A 26,604-nucleotide genomic window follows, 5' to 3' on the forward strand; every position below is an offset into this window, starting at 1 on the left:
AAAAATGAAAATTATATTCCTTACTTCCTATTCTAAACGTCTGAGAACTGAAGTTTCTGACCTCCTAGACAGGTGCAACATCCACATCATTAGACTATTTGAGAACATGAAGTCATCAGTTTCATTATTTATATTTAAATCATCATTTTAAAAAGTTGTAAACATCATAACTCATGAAATGAAGACATTTTAAATAGATAACATGTGTAAATCTTTGCCTTATTTCTGACTTATTTTCAGCAAGATAAAAATCCTAAAAAAGGAATAAATAGTTCAAAGGGTATTGACATAACTGAGACAGCAGCGTGACTCTTTAATGATACCAATAAAATCTGATTCAACCAGATTCTCTCCCATGGGTAATGTATAAACACACAATGAGAAATTTTCAAAAATAAGATAATTAAATATTTAGTGAGTACCCTCTTTATGTAACGGCATTTTTGCTGGGTGTTATAAGAGTAATCCAAGGAACCGACAGTCTTCTGGGGTGATACTGGCTTGCCTACAGGTACCATGCTTAGTGCAGGCGAGATAATTAAAACAAACAGGATTCAGATGCCTGCAGAAATTCCTTTCCCATAAAGTGTTTTAGAGTTAAGGTAACACAAAATACTCCAACTTCTTTTAGGACAAAGTATAATATATGTAAAGTAATAAAACTCTTGGGGGAAAATCATACAAGTAAACAGGACACAATCTAAAGACTGTATCAGACATTTTATTGTTTTCTTAAAATTACCATGAAAAACTTTTATAAAGAAATATACTATTGCACTACTTCAGTAAAGCACTTTGCACATATCCATATAAACATCAAATCTTCTCAATCTTCTCTTTCATGATCTGAGCTTCTAAGTACACATGTTCTCTCTTCAAAAAGTCTAGTCTACAACAAAAATCAACTTGAGATGTGTTTTGTGTGATACACTCAACTCTATTTTCTCTTTGATGAGTGAAGAACCCAAATAGTTTAGTAAGACTTTCTTTGCATTAATCAACAGAGCACCGAGAAAAGATCCCGAGTCCATCTAACAACTAATAAGGTAGTTAAAGCTGCTCCCTTGGGTATACTTCAGGGCAATTGTGGTTTGGGTCTACTAAACTGCAAACATTCTCAAAGAACATTATATAGAAAAGACCATAATATAAGACATAAAGATTCAAACCAAAGCAATAGCTTTCTTGAATTTCAAAATAGAAAATAAGCAATTTACCAGAAAATAAGACAACTGGATATTTAACATATCCAGTCCACAAACATTTACTGGGCATATTATGTAGCAGGTAGGTACTAGGGATACAGGTAAAATGATGCAAATCATAGACGAACTGATAGTTTATAGAGCAGGGGATTTAAAGAAAATCTACCATTATTTTCCTGAGAAAACTGTCAAAACAGAACTATAGACAAGATATTATGGGAAAGGGAAAAACACATATTTAAGAGAAAGGCTTCCAGGAGAGAGTAACACTTAAGGTAAAAGTACCACTGGCAGTTATTAATGGAGAAATGGCAAAAATTTAAACATGCTCAAAACTCTCCTACCTTAAAAACAAACAAAAAATAGCTCCTTTGATATATCCACACATACCTTCTGCTCTCTCCCCACATTCGTTCTTGATAGTTCTCTCTGCTGTTTCCTCATTGCCCTGTCATTTCTCATCCCACTATAATCTACTTCTGATTCTCCAACTGCACAAAAGCAACTTCCTTATTATTATTCCTTATTACTGCATATAACCAGGAGTCCTCAGGAGAATTTATAGCTAACTAATTTTTAGGGGTGAAGATCCTTTTGAAAACCTTGTTAAGGGCTATGGAGCTTCTCAGAGAAAAAATGCACATGTACATATAAAAATTTCCTATATCATTTTAGGAGATTCATGGATTCCTACTTTTGAACTCTTAAATCACAAATTAAAAGGCCTTGAAAGGAGGAGTTAAGATGGCAGAGGAGTAGGGGAACCCTATGCTTCCTTGTCCCTCTCAACACAGCTAAATAAATATCAAATCATTACATGTGCCCCAGAAATTGATCTGAGGACTGAGAAAACAAACTGCACAACTAGAGGGAGAAAAGGCCACGTTGTGGAAGGTAGGAGGTGTGGATTCATGATTTGGGGAAGAAAAAAATTGATGGTGCTGCTGAGGGGAGGAAGCCCTGATCAGAGAGGAGAGAAAGAACGCACACAGGGCACAGGGCACAGAGCACAGAACAAGAAAAAACCCTTCCCCAAAACCACACAGGGAAAATGAAAGGGAGTGATTATTCCAAGTTTTTACAAGCAGTGGAGCTCAAAGTCTAAAGTTTTAGAAGTCTGGAGGCCCAGGAGCAGACAGTGTGGCCTGAAGATCCCCTGGGTCGCACTGGGAGAGACAGTTTGTCTTCTTGAGTGCATTTGAGAGAAGTAGCACTGCCTCTCTGGGGACAAAAGAGCCAGGGGGTACCAATGAACTGTCCTTTTCATTAGCATAGGAACAGAGGTACCTGCTGAGGACAGCTAACCTGGATGCCAGCTTTTTGCAGTGCTTTACCATAAACTCTAAGTCTCTGCATGTTCCTGCAATTGCCCTTGTGGGACAAACCACCACTAGTCACAGCGCAGTGAGACCCCTCCCCCAGAGGATCAGCACGGGCCGTTCTGCATCAGGTCCCTAAGATTTGGAGTTTTGAAACACAGCCTGCACACCTGAGATGCAGGAACACTGTGCCACCAGGTGGGCAGATGGCTCAAACACACACAGCATGAAGGCAGGGACCTGAGAGAAGCCTGGGACACACACAAGGGGAGATCATATGCTCTTCTGTGAGGGCTTCCTGAACTCCCTTCTTGGGGGACTAGAGAGCTGGCTGATGACATTTTTACCCCTGCCTGTCAGCACAGACAGACCAGTAAGCAGAATAGTGGTCACAGTGGAGGCTTGAGTGACTTAAACCAAGCCATGTCCCCCTGCATTCTGCAAGTGCTTTTCTTTCTTTCTTTTTTTAAACTAGGACAATTGTGCTTAAACTCAGAGCAGCAGTGGGCCTCCCCCCAGAAGACCAGCACAAACCTTGTGCACACACCGAGACTATTGACCACAGAGTGTTCCAAAGCTTTAGCTCTAGAGGAAACAGGATTTAGCCTCCTTTAACAAGCATACCAAAACACACCTAGTTAAAATTCACCACACAATGGACAAAATCCAAACACTCCTCACTGCAGGCAAGGAGAAACTCTGCAGAGGACTGACCACAGCGAAAGAACAGCCAATACACAATAGCAGAGTGCATACACCAGGAACATTTCCTGAAGCATGAGGTCCTGGACAGTATATGACCTCTTCCTAATATAGCCACTACTCTCAGGAGCAGGAAATATAACAGACTTTCCTCACACACAGAGGACAGAGACCTAGACAAAATGCCAAGATGAAGGTATTCATCCCAAAAGAAAGAACAGGAAGATGCCATGGCCAGGGATTTAATCAAAACAGATATAAGTAATATGCCTGAACCAGAATTTAAAACAACAATTATAAGGATACTAACTGGGCTAGAAAAAAAGTATAGGAGATACCAGGAAGTCCTTTACTGTAGAGATAAAAGACCTAAAAACTAGTCAGGCCCAAATAAAAAATGTTATAACTGAGATGCAAAACCAACTGGTTGTAATGACCACAAAGATGGAAGAAGCAGAGGAATGAATAAGTGGTACAGAAGATAAAATTATGAAAAATAATGAAGCCAAAAAGAAGAAAGAAAGAAAGATATTGGATCATGAATGTAGACTTAGGGAACTCAGCAACTCCATAAAGGTTAATAACATTCCTATAATAGGAATCCCAGAAGAAGAAGAGAGGGGAAAAGGAGAAAGTTTATTTGAGCAAATTATAGTTGAAAACTTCCCTAATCTGGGGAAGAAAAGACATCCAAATGCAGGAGGCACAGAGAACTCCCATCAAAATCAACAAAAACCAGGCCAACATAAAGACATATCATAGTAAAATTTGGAAAATACAGATAAGGGGAGAATCCTGAAGGCTGCAAGGGAAAAGAAATTCCTAACCTACAAGGGAAGACAAGGTTAGCAGCAGATCTCTCCTTAGAAACTTGGCAGGCCAGCAGGCAGTGGCATGATATACTCAAAGTGCTGAATAGGAAAAATACACAGCCAAGAATACTTTATCCAGCAAGGCTGTCATTCAAAACAGAAGGAGAGATAAAGAGTTTCCCAGACAAACAAAAACTAAAGGAGTTCATAATCACTAAACCAGCCCTGCAAGAAATATTAAAGGGGACTCTTTGAGTGGGAAAGAAAGATCAAAAGCAACAATGACTAGAAAAGAACAAAGAAAAACTCCAGAAACACTGATTTTGCAGGTAATACAACAGCAGTACATTCATACCTATCAATATCACTCTGAATATAAACGCTCCAATCAAAAGATATAGGATATCAGAATGGATAAAAAACAAGACCCATTTATATGCTGCCTACAAGAAACTCATTTGAGACCTAAAGACACCTACAGATTGAAAGTGAGAGAATGAAGAACCATTTAGCATGCTAATGGACATCAAAAGAAAGCTGGAGTAGCTGTACTTATCTACATTTTAAAACAAAGACTGTAACAAGATATGAAGAAGGGCACTATATCATAATAAAGAGGCTCTATCCAACAAGAAGATCTAACAATTGTAAATATTTATGCCCCCAACCTGAGAGCACCCAAAAATATAAATCAATTAAACACAAACATAAAAAAACTCATTGATGATAATACAATAATAATAGGGGAATTTAACACCCCACTTACAGCAATGGACAGATCATCTAAGCAGAAAATCAACAAGGGAACGATGGCTTTGAATGACACACTGGACCAGATGGACTTAACAGATATAATTAGAATATTTCATCCTAAAGCAGCGGAATACACATTCTTCTTCTCAAGTACACATGGAACATTCTCCAGAATAGATCACATACTGGGTCACAAATCAGCCCTCAACAAGTACAAAAAGATTGAGATCATATCATGCATATTTTCAGAGCACAACACTATGAAACGTGAAGTCAACCACAAGAAAAAATTTGGAAAGGCCACAAATACATGGAGGTTAAAGAACATCCTACTAAAGAATGAATGGGTTAACCAGGAAATTAAAGAAGAAATAAAGAAACAGAAGGAAGCAAATGAAAATGAAAACATGACAGTCTAAAACCTTCTGATTGCAGAAGAGGGAAGTATATAGCAATAAAGGCCTACCTCAAGAAGCAAGAAAAGTCTCAGACACACAACCTAACCTTACACCCAAAGGATCTACAAAAGAAACAGCAAATAAAGCCTAAAGCCAGCAGAAAAAAGGGAAATTAAAATAAATATTAGAGCAGAAATAGATTATATAGAAACAACAACAACAACAAAACAGTAGAACAGGGGCTCCTGGGTGGCTCAGTCGGTTGGGCAGCCAACTCCAGCTCAGGTCATGATCTCACAGTTTGTGGGTTTGAACCCCACATTGGGCTCAGGGCTGTCAGCACACAGCTTGCTTTGCTTCAGATCCTCTGTCCTCCTCTCTCTCTGCCCCTCCCCTGCCTGTGTTCTCTATCTCAAAAATAAATAAGCATTAAAAAAAAAAAACAACAACAACCCAGTAGAACAGACTAACAAAACTAAGAGCTGGTTCTTTGAAAGAATTAATAAAAAAGAATGAAATCTTGCCATTTGCAATGACATCAATGGAGCTAGAGAGTATTATGCTAAGTAAAATAAGTCAGCCAGAGAAACACAAATACCACATGATTTCATTCATATGTGTAATCTAAGAAACAAAACAAATGAGCAAATGGGAAAAAAGAGAGAGAGACAAACCAAGAAACAGACTCCTAATTATAGAGAGCAAATTCATGGTTACTAGAAGGGAGGTGGGTAGGTGGATGAGTTAAACAGGTGACAGGGATTAAGGAGTATACATGTGTTGAACACTGGGTGATGTATGTTAGTGCTGAGATACTATATTGTATGCCTGAAACTAATATTACTCAGTATATTAACTAGCTAGAATTTAAATAAAAACTTTTAAAAAGTGGGCAAAAGACATGAACACTTTTCCAAAGAACACATCCAACAACAACCTTCATTTCATTGTCATCTTCTTTTAGACATATGAACTATTTACTACTAATAAAAAAATAGTACAGTCATTTACCTCAAAACATTTCCAGCAGACTGAATATTTGTCCCCACTATTTTTAGAATATTATATATACTATATAATTTAAGAATCGGAATTATAAAGACATACCTTTGCGTAAGGGTTGTGGCATCATTAAGATCTGGATGAGCAAAAGGGATGTAACATCATGATAGAGAATTGGAACCTCAGGCTGTTGTTCTTCATTTCCCCGCCTAAAAAAAATGCATAATTACTTTAGACAATATTGCATATCTTTTCTAATTCATTTTATATTTCACATATATGTCTAAGGAACAGAAATTAAACTTTCATAAACAATTGAGAAATCTCAAAAGAAAAGGTTAGGGGCCATGTTTTTTGCCTAAAAGTATAATCTTTTAAATCTATCTATTCCCTTGATTCTGCCTAATATGAAAAAATTATATACAAAATTTATTAGATCTTATTTAAGCAAACAATTGGATACATTAACTTGATTATGAGTCTTTCTGATCTCTTAGATTACAGAAATCAAATGAAGGATTAATTGGAAATTTAGAGGATTAGTTTCACTATAAATGTGGTGGCATATAGGACACTTGCTGTCACAAACTTCACGCTAAAAAGTAAATGTTCATATTATTAAAAAGAACAGGTACAATTCGCAAACAAGTTACATTGAAGAGGCATGGTTAATATTTTTGTATTAAAAAGTTGTTTCAATTTTATGACTAACAAAATTCAAAAAATTCTTTAACACTTTCAAAAAAAAAGATAATAGGCAGAACTTAAACTATAAAAGACAAAGTAGGAAACCTCAGCAATGTGTGGTACTATGAGGAACAGAATATATTCTAAAGCAGATCTCATTCTAGATCTGTTAAGAATTTTTAAAACTCCTATAGAAGGATACATTTTTTGATCTTAGGTTTAATTTTTAATTCAGAAAACAAAAGCAAATCTTAAGTTTCTAAAGAATTCAATAAATTCTGAAGCTATACTTCAGACTAGATTTAGGATGAACAAAAATTGCTCAACTCTTTTATTAGGCTCCATCATTCAATAAATACTTACTGATCACTTATTATATGTCAGGTACTGGAAGCACTGGCAAGTAAACTAATGTCTGCTGCTGTGAAGCTTATAACTTCCAGAGGAAGAAGACAGCTCTTTCAGTGTCTCCATTCTCTACAAATAACCCTTTAATTTACTTGCCTCCCTCTCTAAAGCTAACCTTCCATTAATGCTATGAATCCTATTTGTCTCTCCAATCTTTTTTAACAAGCCCAAAGTACTTTTTAAAAAAACAGGGAGGGAGGCACCATTTGTTCACCTAGTATTCAAATCCCCACCAAAATGGTTTTCCACATGGCCAACAATGATCTCTTAATTACAAAATCTAGTGAACGTTTTTCAACTTTATCATACTGACCCTTGACTTTGCATACAGTTGAACACTTTTATCTGGAAAATTTTCTTGGCCTTTTTGAAACACTCTCGCAGATTCTGTTCTAACTCTCTGATTACTCTAGTTTTCTTGACAAGTTCTTCCTCTGACTAACCTAGAACTGGTGCTGTTTCCCAAGGCTCCAATTCCCACTCTCTTTTAATATGAAGGACTCTTTTTGAAAGACCTCCTAAACCATGACTTCAATCACCAGCTACACATTGATGACTTCCAAGTCTGTATCTCTAGCTATGAATCTCTTAAACCCACTACCTGAATATTTACAATCTTCACTTGTATATCCAACAGGCAGCTAAACCTGAACATGCCTAAAACTGAACACATGAACATTCTACTCTACTGCACTCATTCTCCCCTAGCCATAACCAATCTGTTCTTCCTTCTATGTTCTTAGTTTTGATGTGGCTTATTTATTATATCCTCTAGTATTTAGCACAATGGATATATTTATATACATTTATATGTATTTAGCACAATGTATAATCATAAAAATATAATGAATAAATAAGGTAGGATCTTAGGGATATCCCAAACCTATCTTCTCTTACTCACCCCATATTTAATTGGCAGTAAGTCCTAACAACTATCTTTATTCCTTCTTTGCCATCTCTATGGCCACTGACTTCTAACTATTCAATCTCCCTCAATTTTACGTTCTCCCAATTCATCCTCTACACTGTTAAAGATGCTGAAAAAAAAATTCCACAGAAACTGTATCTTGTTTACCATCATTTCCCTGATGGCTGGATTAAAACAGTTAATAAAACTAGCTGAATAAATTAAAAAATGAAAAATTAAAGGATTGCTGGATGGACATACAGGTGGCAAAAGAGACAAAAACTAGACAGTTAAGACTTCAGAGCATAAAGAGAGAGAGAAAATGCACTGAAGGAAGAAACATCATTGTAAATTATAAACTTAAGATCAGGGCCCTTAACTCCTACACATGTTTGTATTTCTATGGTTTTATCACAGTTACTTTAGTGAAATGAACCAAACGACTCAAAAGAAAACATGCCAAGAAGATGAAACCTGTTCCCAAAAAGAAAAGAGGAAAATAACACTAAAAAATCCTTGCTAACCTATGGATAAAAAAAGAAAGTGGTAAGAAACTGGTCCATTAAAAACTATTTAGAACAAAAATGATTTTGGATTTTTATACTGCTGCATTAAATCTAACAGCTGACAAAATACTCATACTTAGAATTAAAAGGAACTTTGTGAATCCATTTAAACTAGCTCAATCTCGGGGCGCCTGGGTGGCTCAGTCGGTTGGGCGTCCGACTTCGGCTCAGGTCACGATCTCACGGTCCGTGAGTTCGAGCCCTGCGTTGGGCTCTGGGCTGATGGCTCAGAGCCTGGAGCCTGCTTCCGATTCTGTGTCTCCCTCTCTCTCTGCCCCTCCCCTGTTCATGCTCTGTCTCTCTCTGTCTCAAAAATAAATAAAAACAAAAAAACAAAAAAACAAAAAAAAAACGTTAAACTAGCTCAATCTCATACCTATACAAAGATATATTTTACTGCATAAAAATCAAAGAGACTTAAGAACTTCTGTGTCACAACCTAAAGACTAACAAATTACAAAGCTTTTAGGTATAGAAACGAAATACATCTCAAATGAATAAATTAAATATAGTTTCTTAAAATAGGGATATTATAAGCAACTGAAAAGCTTAAAGGGCTAACATAAGTCTAGATTCTCATTTATTTTATTACGTTATGTGTCAACAATTTTTTTTTGTAACAGAAGCAATCTTTCTCAAATTTAGAGGTGAATTCCCTTTTGCTATTATTACTTATATTGCTTTTTTATTATTATCGCAATGACCTTCAAATATTATTTAAAATCAGTCTAAACCTCCAGATTACATCTTCTATTAAAATTATTCATATATTCTTGTTAAAAATTTAGTAATCTTTACATTAAATACGATTAAGAATGTATAATTAAGAAATGTTTGAAAACTACAATGAAACAAAAAATGAATTTAAAAAATGGGGAATGTTCTGGGGTGCTTGGCTGGATCAATTGGTAAAGCGTGCAACTCCTGATCCCAGGATCATATATTCGAGCCTCATGTTGGGCTTAGAGATTACTTAAAAAGTAAAAAAGTTTAAAAAAATAAAGAATGTTCCTAGTTGAGGAAACTGTCTACTGTAAAGATAACTATTTTCCCCAGATTCACTTATAAGTTTAAATAATTCTAATCAAAATCACAAGTGAAGGGAAGAGCTTAGAAAATGGTTCTAAAGATCATCTGAAAGAATAAACAGGTGAGAACAGTAAAGAAAAATTGGGAAGTATGGATGGGGGTCAAAGGGGAGAAAAAGGAGAGAATCTTAATCTAGATCAGAGATATATACATTATCTTCTCAATAAAGTAAACCAGCATGCTTCTGCCACAGACATAGGCTTGTGGGTCAACAGAACAAAGTGGAGAGTCCCTAATCAGAACCATAACATACAAATATTTAGCATATAATAAACAGGATGTAAAACTGCTTTAAAAATTAGCCAGTTCTTTGAAAATAAATATTAACTCTTCACTCATAACTACTGATGAAAATAAATTCCAAATGGATGATACATTTTTAAAAATCATCCCATAAGAAAATTCTACAAAGAATATGTAAGTAGGTATTGCAAACCCCAAGGCAGGAAACACATTATAATACAGGTTATAAAGGTAAACATCATGGACAAGTTTGGGAGGCATTCTAAGTATGAAAGCAATCAGAAAAAATAAGAATTATAAGGCCTGACTGGTTTGGCTACATGAAATTTTAAAACTTTAATATGTCAAGAAAAGTAATATAAAATTGAGAGACAAATGTATTTTGGAAAAAAGTTTCAACACCTATGAAAAAATAAGGTTTACTATTTTTAAGCCATAAAGAATCACTCAGATAATTTTTAAAAAATAAGATGCCAACAGAAAAATGGACAGATATTCTAAACATATAATTCATAAAAAATGTACACAAATAGCTAATAATCAGGAAATATTTAATATTAATATGAAGCTAATTTTACCAGAAATTAAACAAATTTCTATTACTTTGGGATCCCATTTTTTATCTATCAAACTAGCCCAAAATATGTTTTTAAAGTGATCATACTCAAGATGAACAGCAACAGGAATGTTCCTACATTGCCAGCAAAAGCTTATAAAAGGGCACTCTTTTCAAAAAGCAATGCTGTACTACGTAACACAGTGCCTGACAAGCAGTGTGAATATTTATCAAATAAATGACTAAAACTAAAAAATATTTATATACTTTCATGTCATTCTATAGTTCTAGTATTATATCTGACATGTCAAGAACTGCTAAACACACCATCTGATATTGTAGAAAAGAAGAAACAATTTAAAAGATTAACAATAGGAATGAATAATGTATGTCATCTAAAGAATTTTTTTAAGTTTATTTATTTTGAGAGAGGGAGAGAGAAAGTGTGTCAGTCCCAAGTAGGCTCTGTGCTGTCAGCACAGAGCCCCAATGTGGGACTTGAACCCAAGAACCATGAGATCACATGACCTGAGCTGAAACTAAGAGTCAGATATTTAAACAACTGAGCCACCCAGGCACCCCTGTCATTTAAGGAATTTTTAATGATGTGGGAATTTGGTTGTTATGTGTTAATTTTATTTATTTTTTTAATGTTTGTTTATTTTGAGAGACAGAGCGAGCAGGGGAGGAGCAGAGAAAGAGGAAGAGAGAGAATCCCAAGCAGGCTCTGCATTGTCAGTGCAGAGCTCAACATGGAGCTCAATCTCACAAGTCTGTGAGATGACCTGAGCTGAAATCAAGAGTCAGATGCTTAACTCACTGAGCCACCCAGGTACCCCAGTTATGTGTTAATTTTAAAAAGCAGATTCTAAAACTGGTATAGTAGGATTCAAATAGTTCTTAAAAATTCATAATATATATATGGAAAAAAAGAAACTGGAAATAAATATCTCAAAATGTTACCAATGTTAGAGGAATTCCCAGAAAATAGTATTGATTCCCTGCCCTCATATTTGACCTCATTTTTATAGCTCATAAATTCATTAAACTGTAACAAACTATATATAGTAAGTGGGTTATAAGATTTTATATTCTTTCATTTTCTCCCTCACCATTTTTGCACATTCTAAACATTGTACAATAAATACAATTTTTATGATCAGAAAAAAATTTACAAAAACAATAATAACCTGGAGCTTGTTGGCTACAAAGACAAAAACAATCATTCTGAGGACAGAGAAATAGATCTTTCCTGGCACACAGCAGGCAAATAATCAGAACAAATGAATGAATGGATATACCCCAACGTAGAAAAGAGAACCAAAACTTTTGACTGTGAGATTTAATACCATCATTATAGTAATTATCCTTTTAATACTTAATTTAAAAATACATAATTGCTTCCATTTTTTAAAGTTTTTAGATTATCTTTAAAATCCAGATCATAGGGGTGCCTGGGTGGCTCAGTTGGTTAAGTGTCTGACTCTTGACTTTGGCTCAGGTCATGATCTCACAGTTCATGTCATTGAGACAAGCACTGGGCTCTGCACTGACAGCAGGAAGCCTGCTTGCAATTCTCTCTCTCCCTCCTTCTCTCTGCCCCTCACCCACCAGCACGTGCGCACAAAATAAAACATTAAAAAAAAATACAGATTATAAAAACTGTATACTACTAACTCTATGGACAAGAAGAAATGGATGGTTAGAGTTAATAGGCCTGATTTTCCATTTTTTAAAACCAAAGCCATTATCAACACAACGAAATTAAAAAGAAACAAAGAAATAACTTTCATGAGGATTACAGAAAAAAGTTTATATGAGAAACCTATATCATTAGACATAGAATGTTATTTTAGTAAAGTATTAAAAGTGAGAAAATAGAAAAAGATATTTCAATCTTTTAAAATCTAATATATAGATAGGAAACACAGATATCATATTATAGTCAACTATAATATTACAAGTTAGTGAATTAATGAACCATAAAAATGAGAATATAGGGAGGAAAAATCAATGGGATTTTCCAATAATTGCTCAGATTTCTTCTTACTAAGAAAGGAAACAGAATAATAGTTAAGAACTTAGACTCCTGAATCTGAAAGGTGTGGATTCAAATGCCACCTCTATTCCTTACTAGTTCTGTGCCCCTAAAGAACATGTTAATTAATTTTTCTAAGCCTCCATTCTTCATATGTAAAAATTGAGATAACAATGGTACCTAGTGTATATAGTTATGGTGAAGATTAAATGAGATTATATATGCAAAGCATAAAAATGAAAGCATGAAATAATCACTGGATAAGTGTTCACAACATTTACTACTATCCTAACGGGTATTAAATCTTAGGGCTTGATAAGAACACTCTTGGCAAATAGTTCTATTGAAATCATAGTACCTATGTCTAGTTTTTACAATATATATTTTTTAAGTTTATTTATTTATTCTGAGAGAGAGAGAAACCACAAGCAGGGGAGGGACAGAAGGAGAGTGAGGGGGAGGGGGAGGGGGAGAGAATGAATCTCAGGTAGGCTCCGCACTGCCAACATGGAGCCCGATGTGGGGCTTGAACTCACGAACCACGAGATCATGACCCCAGCCAAAATCAAGAGTCCAGCGCTCAACCAATTGAGCCACCCAGGTGCCCTATTGTTTAAAACTATTAATTCACCAATACTACGCTTAGGAAACCTTATGTTTGCTAAACATGCTTAGACTCAGAGAATTAGGCCTTCTAATACTTGCACACCATCTCCACCCTTGAGTATGCAAGTCTAGCTAGGAAAGAAAATCACTAGCTAATATTAAGGAAAATGATTTTCCTTAGCCATAACAGGCAAAATACTAATAGCTTGCTAATTCTGTCTATGAACACACAAAACACACAAATTTTTTCTGAGAAGTAGCAGGATATATTCATAGCCTCTAAGTAGCTCTCCAGAAGATAACTTTAATTACTAATTACAAAGGATAAAATAATAACGTTACAGTGGAAAAACCTGGCAGATGCCACATTAACCAAGAAATGAGAGTCATTATCATCAATAACAAAACAAAGTCAACAGCATATACCTCCTAATATGATGCACTAAAAAGAACACATTGCTTTTGTGGTATTTCTGTGAAAAGTTTATAACCTGAATCTAAGCACAAGAAACTACTGGACAAAAATAAATTGAGGGATTCTACAAAATAACCGGCTTGAGCTCTTAGAAAAAAATGTCAATGTTACGAAACACAAAGAAAAAGTCAGGAACAATTTCAGATTAAAGGAAATTAAAGAGATATGACACCTAAATACAAGCACAACCTTGAATTTCCTTTTCATTGCATTTGCATTTCTAGGACATTACTGAAACAACTGGCAAAATGTGTTAGGTTCTGTATGAGATAGGGGTCAATATTAATTACTTCTCATATACATGTCCAATTAACCCAGCACCATTTATTTTAAAAACTATGCTTCTCTCACTGTTCCTCAGTGCCATCTATGCTATAAATCCAGTATCCGGACATGTGTGGGTCTGGTTTGTTTTGTTTTGACAAGCAAATACAAATTAATTTTTTTAGCTCCACTTGATCACATAAGTGGTGGTATAATGTACATATTTTCTTCTCCTGGATTTTTCTCTTAACATTTTATCTTGATGGAGATCTTTCCACATTAGTAAACAAAGTGCTTTCTCACCTTTCTTTCCTTTTCTTTCTTTTTTTTTTTTTTTTTTTTTGATAGGTCTGTTTTAATTTACTATTGTAGAGAACATAAAGCAGTATTTGGTAGCTATATGGGAAAAAATAAAATTGGATCCATTCTTTATATCAGATATCATGATAAATTCCAAATAGAGAGCTAAATGTAAAAACTGTGAAGTCACAGAAATATTAGAAGAATCATGTACCTGAGAAGAGGTTAATATCCAAAATATACACAGAATTCAATAGGAAAAATACAAGCCAATTAAAAAGTGGGCAGAGGATCTGAGCAGACATTTTCCTGAAGAAGACATATAGATGACCAACAGGTACTGAAAATGTGCTCAACATCACTAGTCATGAGGGAAATACAAATCAAAACCACAATGAGCTATCACCTTGCAATTGTTAAAATTGGTATCAAAAAGAAATACTAAGTGTTGACAAGAATATGGAGAAAAAGGAACCTTTGTACATTGCTGGTGAGAATGTAAACTGGGCAGCCATCATACTAAACAGTACGGAGGTTCCTCAAAAAGTTAAAAATACAACCACCATATGATCCAGGAATTCCACTTCTGCATATTTATCCAAAGGAAAGAAAAACACTAACTCAAAAAACTTTAATAAGACACACCCAATATTCACTGCAGCATTATTTACAATAACCAAGACATGAAAACAGCATAAGTATCCATCAATGGATGAATGGATGATGTATACATACATAATGGAATTATTATTCTGCCATAAAAAAGAAGGAAACCCTGCCATTTGTGACAATAAGGATGGACCTTGAGGGCATTATGCTAAGTGAAAAAGTCATACAGAGAAAAGACAGATACCATGTTTTCACTCTTATGTGGATCCTGAGAAACTTAACAGAAGACCATGGGGGAGGGGAAGGGAAAAAAAAAAAAAGGTTAGAGAGGGAGGGAGTCAAAACTAAGACTCTTAAAAACTGAGAACAAACTGAGGGTTGATGGGGGGTGGGAGGGAGTGGTGGGTGGGTGATGGGTATTCAGAAGGGCACCTGTTGGGATGAGCACTGGGTGTTGTATGGAAACCAATTTGACAATAAATTTCATATTTATTTATAAATAAATAAATTAAATAAAAAACAAACAAAACAAATCAAAATAAAATAAAATAAAATAAAATAAAATAAAATAAAATAAAATAAAATAAAATTGAAAAGTGTAAACAAAAAATGAACTCATAGATACAAAGAACAGATTGGTGGTTGTCAGAGACAGTGGTGAGCAAAATGTCAGATATGGTGAGTGAGCAAAATGGGTAACAAGTGGTCAAAAGGTACCAACTTTCAGTTATAAAATAAGTCATGGGTATATAATGTACAGCACAGTGACTACAGTTAATAATACTGTATTGTGTATTTGAAAGTTAACAAAGAGAATAAATCACAAAAGTTCCCATCACAAGAAAAAAAGTTTGTAATTATGTGCAATGACAGATGTTAACTAGACTTACTATGGTGATCATTTCACAATATATACAAATATCAAATCATGTTGTAATTAGTTTCACTACATCTGAAATATAATGTTGTATATCAATCATATCTCAATTTAAGAAAAAAGAAATAGGAAAAGAAAACCTGAGTTTTAAAAAAGGGAGTGAGGTTAAGACCTGAGTCAGGATGAGTCAAATTCCAGAATTAATTACTGAAAAGATTAATAAATATGACATTAAAAAAAAACTTTGGATGGCAAAAAAAAAATCATAAAGTAAAACTAAATTGACAATCTACTGAAACATATTTGCAAATTATAATACAAAGGGCTAATATTCAAAATCCATAAACATGTTTTTAAAATGAAGAGGAAAACAACCAACAACTCAATTGTTAGAAATAGGCAACAGATAGAGTTCACACACACAAAAAATGCAAATGGGCACGAATGTAAGATAGAGGTCTCCAAGTTTACTTTATCACATAGTTTTTCCTTTGGAAAAATACAAGTTTTATAAAATTAAAATAAATAAATCAAAGGGGAAAAGGCAATCTTTAAACACTGAGGAAAAAAAGAACTGAAACAAATGAGTCTCACTATAAATCAAGTTGATGGCATAACAACACAAGAAAAAAAGTTACTTCAAATGAGTTTAAAAACAGTATTTTGCCTGTACATCCCTGGTGGTATAGATTCTAGGACAAAAGAACATATAGTCAGTAGTGATTTTTTTTTTTAATAATTATCATTATACTATAGGTTATGCAAGTAGTAATAAAGTTAATGCCATTATGAACCTAGATTTTCAGAATAAGAGAAAAAAGATGCAAATAACAAAAAAGTTAAGAAATAAAATATACCCTTCAATCTTGCATTTGAATTACAAATACCAGTAAGAACTCAGAATCTTTTTCTAAAAAAAAAAAAAAGACTCCCTAACTCTGTCCACTGGAATGGCCTATGAGCCTGTAAGATTTTGTGATAACATAATAGTCATATATACCCCTTAACCACCCAGATTGTGATCTCTAAATACCATTTCCCATTAAAAGGAACTACATAGAGGATTGGCTGATTCCAGGTACAGAGTGTAAAATATACAAAATAAGCCTAGGTTATTGTGCCAGAAAACAAGGATATTATCAAAGACTACTTGGACCATGTTGAAGTCCAACAGCCATCCTAAAGGGATTCTCAATAACCTAAAAGGGAGCAACATATATCTCTTCAAATTCAACATATATCTCTTCAAAAATGTTTTTGCTTTCTTTGGATAAATGCCTAGAAGCAGAATTGCTGAATCATATTTTTAATTTTGAGGAACCTCCATAGTGGCTGCACCAATTTACATTCCCACTAACAACGTATGAGAGTTTCCTTTTTTCCACATTCTCACCAACACTAGGGAAAAGATATATGCACCTCTATGTTCAGTGCAGCATTATTTATAATAGCCAGGATATGGAAGCAACCTAAGCATCCATCAATAGATGAATGGATAAAGAAGATGTGATATATACATACAATGTACTATTACTCAGCCATAAAAAAGGAATGAAATCATGCCATTTGTGACAACATGGATGAACCTAGAGGGTATTACACTAAGTGAAATTAAGACAGAAGGACAAATACTATATGATCTCACTCATATGTGGAATCTAAAAAACAAAACAGACAAAACAAAAGAGAAACAGATTCAGATACAGGAAACAAACTAGTGGTTACCAGAATGGGGAGGAGTTGGGGATGGGCGAAATAGGCGAAGGGGATTAACAGATACAAACTTCCAGTTATAAAATAAGTCATGGGGATGTAATGTACAGCATAGGGACTAGAGTCAATAACACTGTAGTAACTCTGTATGGTGACAGATGGTAACTAGACTTACCATGGAGATCATTTTGTAATGTACAAAAATACTAAATTTCTATGATGTACACATAAAACTAATAGGATACGGTATGCCAATTATACTTTAATAAAAATAAGATAAAATAAAATAGAATAAAATAAAATAAAATAAAATAAAATAAAATAAAATAAAAATTAAAGAAGATTGAAAAGAAGAATGGCTGAAATGGAGTGAACACATCAAACATATAAAAATTATGAGATCACCAAATAAATAGCCACAACTTATTGGTCACCACTGGAAGTTGCTAGGGCATCAACTCGTATCTTTGAAAATTTATAAACTGGGAAAAATCATGCATTCATCCTGCCAGACTATATTTCAGGGTAACCAAATAGCTGATATGATATGGAAAAGTCTCCCTTTATTAAAAAAACATTCCTAGCTAATAAATCAGAATTGAAGTTTTTTTGTTTTGTTTTTTAAAATCACTATTTTGAGGCACCTAATAAAATACCAGATTTAGGCAAGAATCATCAGGGGTTACAAAAATCACTGGGTAGAAAGCTGATGGGAAACTTTACAATAAATAAAGGGATCAGACTAAGGTTATCTGAATCAATAATCAATTCTGACATAAAAAGACAGGCAATCAGCCTTTGTGTACCTCCATTCAAACTTTTTAACTGCATACAAATCAACAGGATTCTTTACAGGATTTTCTCATTTGGTGTGAATTTTTATGCAATTTTTACAGAGTGTATAATGATAAACCATTGTTTATTTTTAATATATTTCTATGTTGAATAAGGAAAATTTACATATTCATAGAGAATTTTAATCCTATTTTAATACTTAACTATTTTTCAAAAACAGTTTTAATTGACTTTAATCTTTTGATAATACTTACTGTGAATTCATCTCTTCTACTAATTGTGTAAGCTTTCTCCAGGGATTATATTCAGAATCAATGCTATAAAGCCGCATGTGCAAGGCTAATACATGGAACAGTTGATCTAAATAAATTGAAGAAAAAGTAATTAGAAAGTTCACACAATTCTTTCAGAACAAAATTCAAACAAAACTTCTAGCTAATTTGTGTGGAAATATTTCCCATCCTTATAATGATAATTCACCAACTTTAAGTACCGACTATTTTATACTCTCTTTTAAGGTAAACTCTGACATATATCTCTCTAAATAGTATCTTTTGGAATATGGACTATCCTTATGTTCAATCTTAATACAGGAATGGTTTGTTTTCCTCATCTCCTATCACAGACCTACTTTTTCTTGGCTTATGCTTCAGACTTGACAACTTGTACTTCTTACTCTTGTGGTCACCTCCTTAGTGTTATCTTTGATACCCTACCCTGAGTCCTACTCCACCCACATAAATCAGTTAGGTGAAATTCTGTTCACTTAGTATCTTTCCCCAAATCCTCATTAGACTGAATTGTGACTTCATCATCTTTTGATTCAACATGAAGAAAAAAACTGAAATAATAATATTATTTAGCAGAACTAATCCAGCTGTTTTCATTTCTTCTATCTAAACCATAACAATAATCCATAATTCTTAGCTTTCAACAAACTTTGGTTTAAAAATTTTAAATTATGCAGAAGAAAATCCAAAATTTTGTTTTCATATAAGGCCTTTTTTTTGGTGGTAAAAATGACAAGGAATGGGTTAGAGTATTCTGCCATAAATATTCAAAAACATATAAATCAAAAGTCATTTTTTAGAAAATCAGATAATACTTTTTTGATGTATAACTGAATCTAATTCTTAAAACCAGACAGGATGAAAAGCCAAATAACACAAGCATATTGTTGCCACTTATTCTCTAAATTAAAACAATCAAAACTGAACAAGATTTTGTTTCTCTGAGCAACTGACTTAGAAATCAACTAGATTTTAGATTCATTTAAGATCCATCAATATAATTCTTATGGGGGGGCTGTGCAGTAGTAATAGGAATAATAGTAGTAGTTGTCTTGGGAAGCTTTTGTAAGACATAGGAGAGCTGTAAGATGAAAGTAAATGTTCCACTCTGTGGGGCATGAAGAGGAAATGGGAGGTGGGGAACTGAATCTTAACACTCTATACATACCTTTAAGTTTCAATCTGACCTCTCTATAACAATCAGAAGAATATAAATACCTTAACCTGCTTCACTCCTGTCTATAGGTCAATGTATAGTATAAATCCTCTCTTAAAATTTCTTCATCCTATTAATAGCCAACATTAGCTGAGTATTTATTACATGCCACTCAATTACTTTCACAAAAATTCTACCAGGTAGGTAATATTGTTACCCCCAGTTTTGAGACCAGTTAAGTTTCCCAAATCTCCAATTTTTCCAGTAACTTTATTCCACTAATAGCATTGACAACAGGGATGTTTTTAGCAGAGAAATAAAATGATGAAGATATATTGGTCATTTTATTTCACTTCAATTACACATAAGAGATTGTTTTTACCAAGTACATAATTTATAATCTAAAAAGGGTCTAAAACCTAAAAGTGTTTATTTAAGAAAACACCTAAATTCCTCTAGCAGAAAAATATTAACTCAAATTGCAAAGTGGTGGGTTTTACAATCTTTTTATATAAGTGCTAACTGAATCAAAGGGCTCTTTTTAAAATTTCCTTTCAAGATCAAAGTCAATTATCTTAAAGTTTATCTGATTTAATCAAAAGCATAAGCGTTACAATTTTACTAAGTTATTTTACATTGAAACCATGGCTGGCACAGCAATAATGTCGCAATCCAGGTATTTTCCCAACCTCTACCATTAATTAAAGAAATACAAATGTTGAAGGAAACATTTTCATTTTCTTCTATTCCCTCATTTCTACCAATGAGGAAATTGGCCCAGAGAAAGGAAGAACCCTGCCAGATCACCCTAATACTGGAAAAGCTAAGAATTCAAGATTTGCTGCTTCCTTGTTATTTCTAACACAGTTCTCCTTGGGGGCTTACAATTAAAAGAAAAATACAAAACTCCTTTTCTAACACATACACACCCCTTTCCATTCCTATGAAAAACTGATATCGTAACCCTGAGGAATCTTCTAAAGCTATTAATACAATATATAATAATAGTCTTTGGTACTGATTTTAACTAGAGCTGAAGAATATCTAACGAGGTACATCTACCTTTGAAAAACAATGCTAGAAACTGCAGATAACTTCAGTAGCAAACAGAAAATTGGTCAAATAACAATCAATACCTTTCACTATTCATTGTGTGTTTTCAAAATTTAGTCTGAGGGCTATCAGTAAGAATAAACTCATTTATCAGCAAAATGAGCTCTTACACTAAAACACAAATGACAGTAGCAAACTTAGGATAAAGAGAAATTATGATCATAATCAAAAAGTTAAAAACTAAAAATAATGGGAAAACGTTTCTTAAAGTTAAAATAAGTAATCTCTAGACCCCATATGGGGCTCAAACACACAACCCCAAGATCAAGAGTCACATCTTCCTCTGACTGACCCAGCCAGGCACCCCAGTGGGAAAACATTTTAAATACCAACTATTTGTATGATACTTTAAAAGCTGAAAAATAATTTTATCAAGAAATCATATTATTAAAATCTTGAATAACAATAGCAAAAAGAATAGATAATGTCTTTTTTGGAATGACATGTTTTAAAGTTATAAAGTTAGACCTACATTTATAAGAGTTTTGGAAATGAGAAACATCATTAAATTTATTTAGATGTGTGCTATGATTTCAACATATGTATAGGAGGCACCACTGTCTAATAGGAGCCAGGAAGTCCTAGATTTGAATCCAAACTCTGTACTGATCACATGTCCTTGGACAAAAGACCTTAGTTTTATTATCTGTAATATGGGAATAATACCACCTTTCTGGCCTGGTATATAGCAATAAAAATAAATAATAGTATATATCTGTAGTGTAGATAGCTGTGCTTATATACATGTATATACATACATAGTTTTCAAGAATAAATTATAAATAATAAATTTAATATTTATAAACTTGAGAATATTACAACTAAAATTAGAAATCATAATATTACAAACATCAGGTCTCCACATAAAACTACCACTCCACAAAAAATATTTATTTTGGTACTACTTTTGGTAATACTCATCTCTGGTTCTCCCCCAGTTCCTTCTCAGTTACTTTTACGTGTTCTTCCTCTGTTAAACCTAAAAGACAGCCTTCTCCATAAGAAAAGAAAAAGGAGCCCTTCTTAGTTTCCTTTCCCTCTCATTCTGCACATACTACTTCATCAAATTCAACTTCCATGTCTACTTATAAGTTGACAATACACAAATTTCTCTAGCATTTCAATGTTCAACAGCACCACAAAATCAATATATCCAAAAATGAACTGATTATATAGGTCAATGTTCGTCTGGGCTGCAATGTTCAGTTCCTCTCATAATCCCTATTTGGGGGAATGACATCACTGCCCCTGCAAACATAAAAAAATAAATAAAAAATAAATAAAAATAAACAAAACACCAAAAACTTGGGGAGTCAAATCCCATGTCCTTGCCCTCCATAGCCAACTGATTACCAATCCTATTGGTTCTGCCTCCTATGATCCATCCTCTTCTGCTTCACTCCACCGCTATATCATTTCACAAATGGATTACTCAACAGAGTGCTCATTCAGGTTCATTTTGTTTCACTCTCTCCTGATCCCTGTAAACAATAAGTCTATCATATTATCTCATAACTGGTTGGTGAACCACTGAAGGAATAGGTATCGAAAGCCTTTCATGAGGTAAGCCCTATCTTTTATTTAACCTTCTCTCCTCCCTTTCCTTTCCAAGTATTCCCCAATGTGTCATATTGTCTTATTCCGTCTCTGCAAGTTCTTCTCTTAGTCTAGAATAGTACCTTTTTGGGCTCCAGGCAAATCGATTTCTCTTTCAAGAGCAAGTTCAAGTGCTCCTCTGTAAAATGTTCTCTAATACCACAACTGAGACAAATGTAATCATCCCCTGCTTTATACATTCTCTATACCTTGAGTTAACTCCATTTTCTCTTTTATATAGTACTGTAATTATTTTTCATGTTTTTCTCTATTAATGGTGAGAGCGCTCGGAAAAAGACAACTGTGTCCTTTCTTCTCTGTACTTTTTAGGCTAGCACAGTGCTTGTCACATAATAGGATTTTGTTTAAGTATGCTGAATATTGTGTGAATAAATCAACAATCATACAAAAAAACATAGTATGATATAAGCATAAAATTCATGAAGGATTTTTACTTTCCTTTCCTGTTGTAATGACACACTGGCTCAGTAACCAAGATGTATGCCAATTAATCAGTCCTAATTTTATTGCCCCAAAGAGACTGACCTTTCAACTCTAACTACTAGCGCAATGCTTAACCTACTTGCTCCCACCATCTTCTTCCCTATGTTGGTTACTCTGACAACTCACCTGGGAGAAAAAATTCTATTTTCTCCAATACCTAACCAAATTCTTTGTAATTGTGACAAGTCTAAAGTATTATAACGTGCTTAATCACAATACAGACATGTCCTCACCAAAGCAGAAAACACCCTGAAAAACTGGTTTGTCCTTAACACACACACACACACACACACACACCCTATGATTTAATTATAAGAGCTCTCAGCTGGAACAAAAAGGTAAGCTTTAACAATCCCTTCTATCTTTATCAATATTAAAGTAACTAGTAATCTAAAACTGGTAGATTATTTCTTAGTGGAGTTCATGTCATTAAACAAATATGTACTAAAGAGTTGTCCTAAAGACTTTTATAAATTGGTTCCATTTTAAATTGTACCACTGTTAAAATTTACCTAAGGTAAACTTATCTGGGTCTACATTTTGGATCATTCAAGATTTTAGTAGTACCCGTGCAGTTATCACTGATGAAATAATTGTCAATGAAAAACAATCTCAATTAGTCAAATGACTCTCTGAATTACCATAAGGAAAAAAAATCCCAATTTCTCTGTAACTGACCAATCAAAATGAAGAAATGATTCTGACCAATTTATCCAAGGTGAATGTAATAGGTGTGGGTAAATTCCTCTCATAGCTGAATCAGCTAATCCTGGTTCCTCTACACACCCCTGAGAAATTAGCCATAGAAAGATGGGAGATGGCTGCTCAAATGAAGTCTGGGTACAACTCTAAGAAGGGAAGATTTGCAGCTCTGATTCCCAAGAAACAGGAGATTCATGCCATGGGTGACAGGAGCTGACTCATCTTTCCCCATCCCACTCCCCACCACTCCAGGCAAGGCAGGGCAGGGAATAGAGTGGCAGTCATGGTAGGAATTTTAGAGGGTTAAGAAAAAAAGTAATAATAACTTTTTATATATAGACTTCAGTTTTATATATAAACTCTATTTTAGTGTATATGTATATATACATAGCATGTATATATATACTTTCAGTCTTATCTATTACCATCTGATCCTTAAATTAACTGTGACAGATATGTTAGCACAGCTATCATCATCTCCATTTCCACAATAAGGTAAAAAATCAGGTGACTTTCCTAGAGTACAAAAGATAACAAACACGACTAGAATCCGGATCTTCTAACTCGAATTCAGTGCTCCTTCCAGCACTATATCCTATAAAGGCACATGGAAATTTGGGGGTAAAGTAGCAGAGCTTTGCTTACTTAGGGGAGGTTTTATTCCACCATATGAGTCTGGAAAAATGCAGAGGAAAAAAGCTATCTTTAGTACCCCCCTGCTTTCCATGCTGTGTGTTCCTCTACTGCCTCCTGGAGTTCCTATGTCTCCACTCCAGGGCACACTACACCATCATTCTTTGGCCGGTCACCTCAAGTATCACAACATTAGTATTAATTTCATCAAACTGTTTTCCTTCTACTTTTAAGGTTTAGATGACTAGCAGCTTCCCCCTTCACATTTACATCATTGCTTGGAACAATATGGGGAGAGGCACCAATGTGCTTCCAAACGTAGGTAATCATAGGAAAGGTAAAGAAAAAAAGCCGGTTCTTAGGACTCTCAATTTCCTCTTACCAAAAAGGATGTGCTCCATGAATCCCGGTCTAATTTGAACACCTCATTTAAAACTGAGGGGCAGGGGTTCTAATCATGCTGCAGAAGAAAGAAGCTGCCCTGCCCTAAGCCTAACAAGGTCTCAGGGCTCCTAAGCCCTGATAGTGGACATTATTATCTGTGGTACCTAGTTCCTGGAATACACAAACTGGAATACACAAATCATAAATGCAGTAAGGCCTGACTACGCTGCCACAAAGCACAGAACCTTCAGAAAGACCTTAAAGAAAAAAGCCACTCCTATTAGCTCTGATTCTCAAGCCCCACTCTTATCCCTCTAATCCAGGTCTCCCCAGACCAACAATGTATTTTGTTCCCAATAGATAAACTATATCAACCTTTGGGAATAAATCCTATTCTGATCTTCTCATCTCCAGGTCAACAGAACATCTGTTAAGTCCTTTAAAAAAATTAAAGGACTTATATATTGAGTTCTTACAACAATCTTCTGGTTGGGTACTATGAACAAAAAGAATTCATGAGGTAAAACAGCTTGTTTCCAAATCATCTGCCTATTTTATTCATAAAGAATAGAATCAGGAGGCAATTTTCACATTTCTATATTAATTTATACATTTTGACGGTTATGATTTGGTAGCCAAATTTTCCTCTTGTTATGGAATAACAGAAAGAATAGAACAAGAGTTGTGATTCAATCTATTTGTAGAATTCATAATTTTTAAGTCTAAGAATAGACCTTAATAAGCTATAGATATCAGAATTTTACCACTGTTAAAGAATGAGGTCAGACTACTTAAGAGGAATTTTGTAATCTTAACCAACAATATCTTTGTGTAGTCTTACTGTAAGATGAAATTAACATTAAATCATTCTTCCTAATTCATTCTTTGAGCAATTAGAATTATTTCAAGTTGCCTGCACACATTTAAGCTGGATTGCTTTCTATGAATAACAAACACAGGGGCAGTTATTCACCATATGCATCATTTCTTGATGAGATCATATATCAAAATTAAGTTAGACTCCCCAGTGAAAATGTCAAAGCAAGGGTTTGCCATAATTTCACTTCACTACAGTTTAATTTTTAATATAAACTGTGGCTTCTTAAATGACAGTAATATAAAGTCTCAGACCCAAAGATATGGAAAGATGTTGTTTACCTAAAGATAAATATTTTTAAAAGCTATCCAAAATATTAATAATTTACCAACTGACACCTCCTCCCTTTACTCCTAGCCCCGCCAGTGGTTTCAACAATTTCTACCTAAGAAATACACTAAGATTATCATGGCAAAAAAGTGTTGAAATCCTGTGAACCTCACTGGACTCTGAGCTCTGTATGTACTTCTGAATCACTTGAATGAAGAAATTAACCAATTTTAATAAAACATTATTCTTAATTAAAAGTTATGCCTTCAGTTTTTGCATCTGCTTTGTCCTACATCTGCTGGTAATGAAACTGGTGGTACTTATCAGCATATATACCAATTTCCAACAAAAATCCTAAATTCACTCATCTTTTACAGTCTTGTTCAAATGCCACATCTACCAAAAGCTTCACTGATTTATCATCTAGGTATGATCCCAAACCTCCAAATTCCCTAGAACTTTATCCATGTCCCTCTTTAGAACTGAACACTTTCTGGGGCGCCTGGGTGGCTCAGTGGGTTAAGCATCCGACTTCGGCTCAGGTCATGATCTCGCGGTCCGTGAGTTCGAGCCCTGCGTCGGGCTCTGTGCTGACAGCTCAGAGCCTGGAGCCTGTTTCAGATTCTGTGTCTCCCTCTCTCTCTCTGACACTCTCCCATTCATGCTCTGTCTCTCTCTGTCTCAAAAATAAATAGACGTTAAAAAATTTTTTTTAAAATAAAAATTAAAATTAAAAAAAAATAGAATTGAACACT

The 26,604-nt window shown here is 34.3% G+C and overlaps 1 protein-coding gene across 1 annotated transcript in view; it reads right to left on the minus strand.

Moving 5' to 3' along the window:
- UBR3 (ubiquitin protein ligase E3 component n-recognin 3) overlaps positions 1-26,604 on the minus strand; it is a 237,715-nt gene that overhangs the window by 35,413 nt on the left and 175,698 nt on the right. The window contains exons 31-32 of the mRNA XM_081796370.1: positions 18,579-18,684; positions 6,297-6,400 (exon numbers count right to left, since the gene is read on the minus strand). Of these exons, the coding sequence (XP_081652496.1) occupies positions 6,297-6,400; positions 18,579-18,684 (210 nt within the window). The remainder of the gene's footprint in view (positions 1-6,296; positions 6,401-18,578; positions 18,685-26,604) is intronic.

Source organism: Panthera onca, chromosome C1 (genome assembly GCF_046562875.1).
Source record: "Panthera onca isolate mPanOnc1 chromosome C1, mPanOnc1 haplotype 2, whole genome shotgun sequence".
Classification (NCBI taxonomy): domain Eukaryota; kingdom Metazoa; phylum Chordata; class Mammalia; order Carnivora; family Felidae; genus Panthera; species Panthera onca.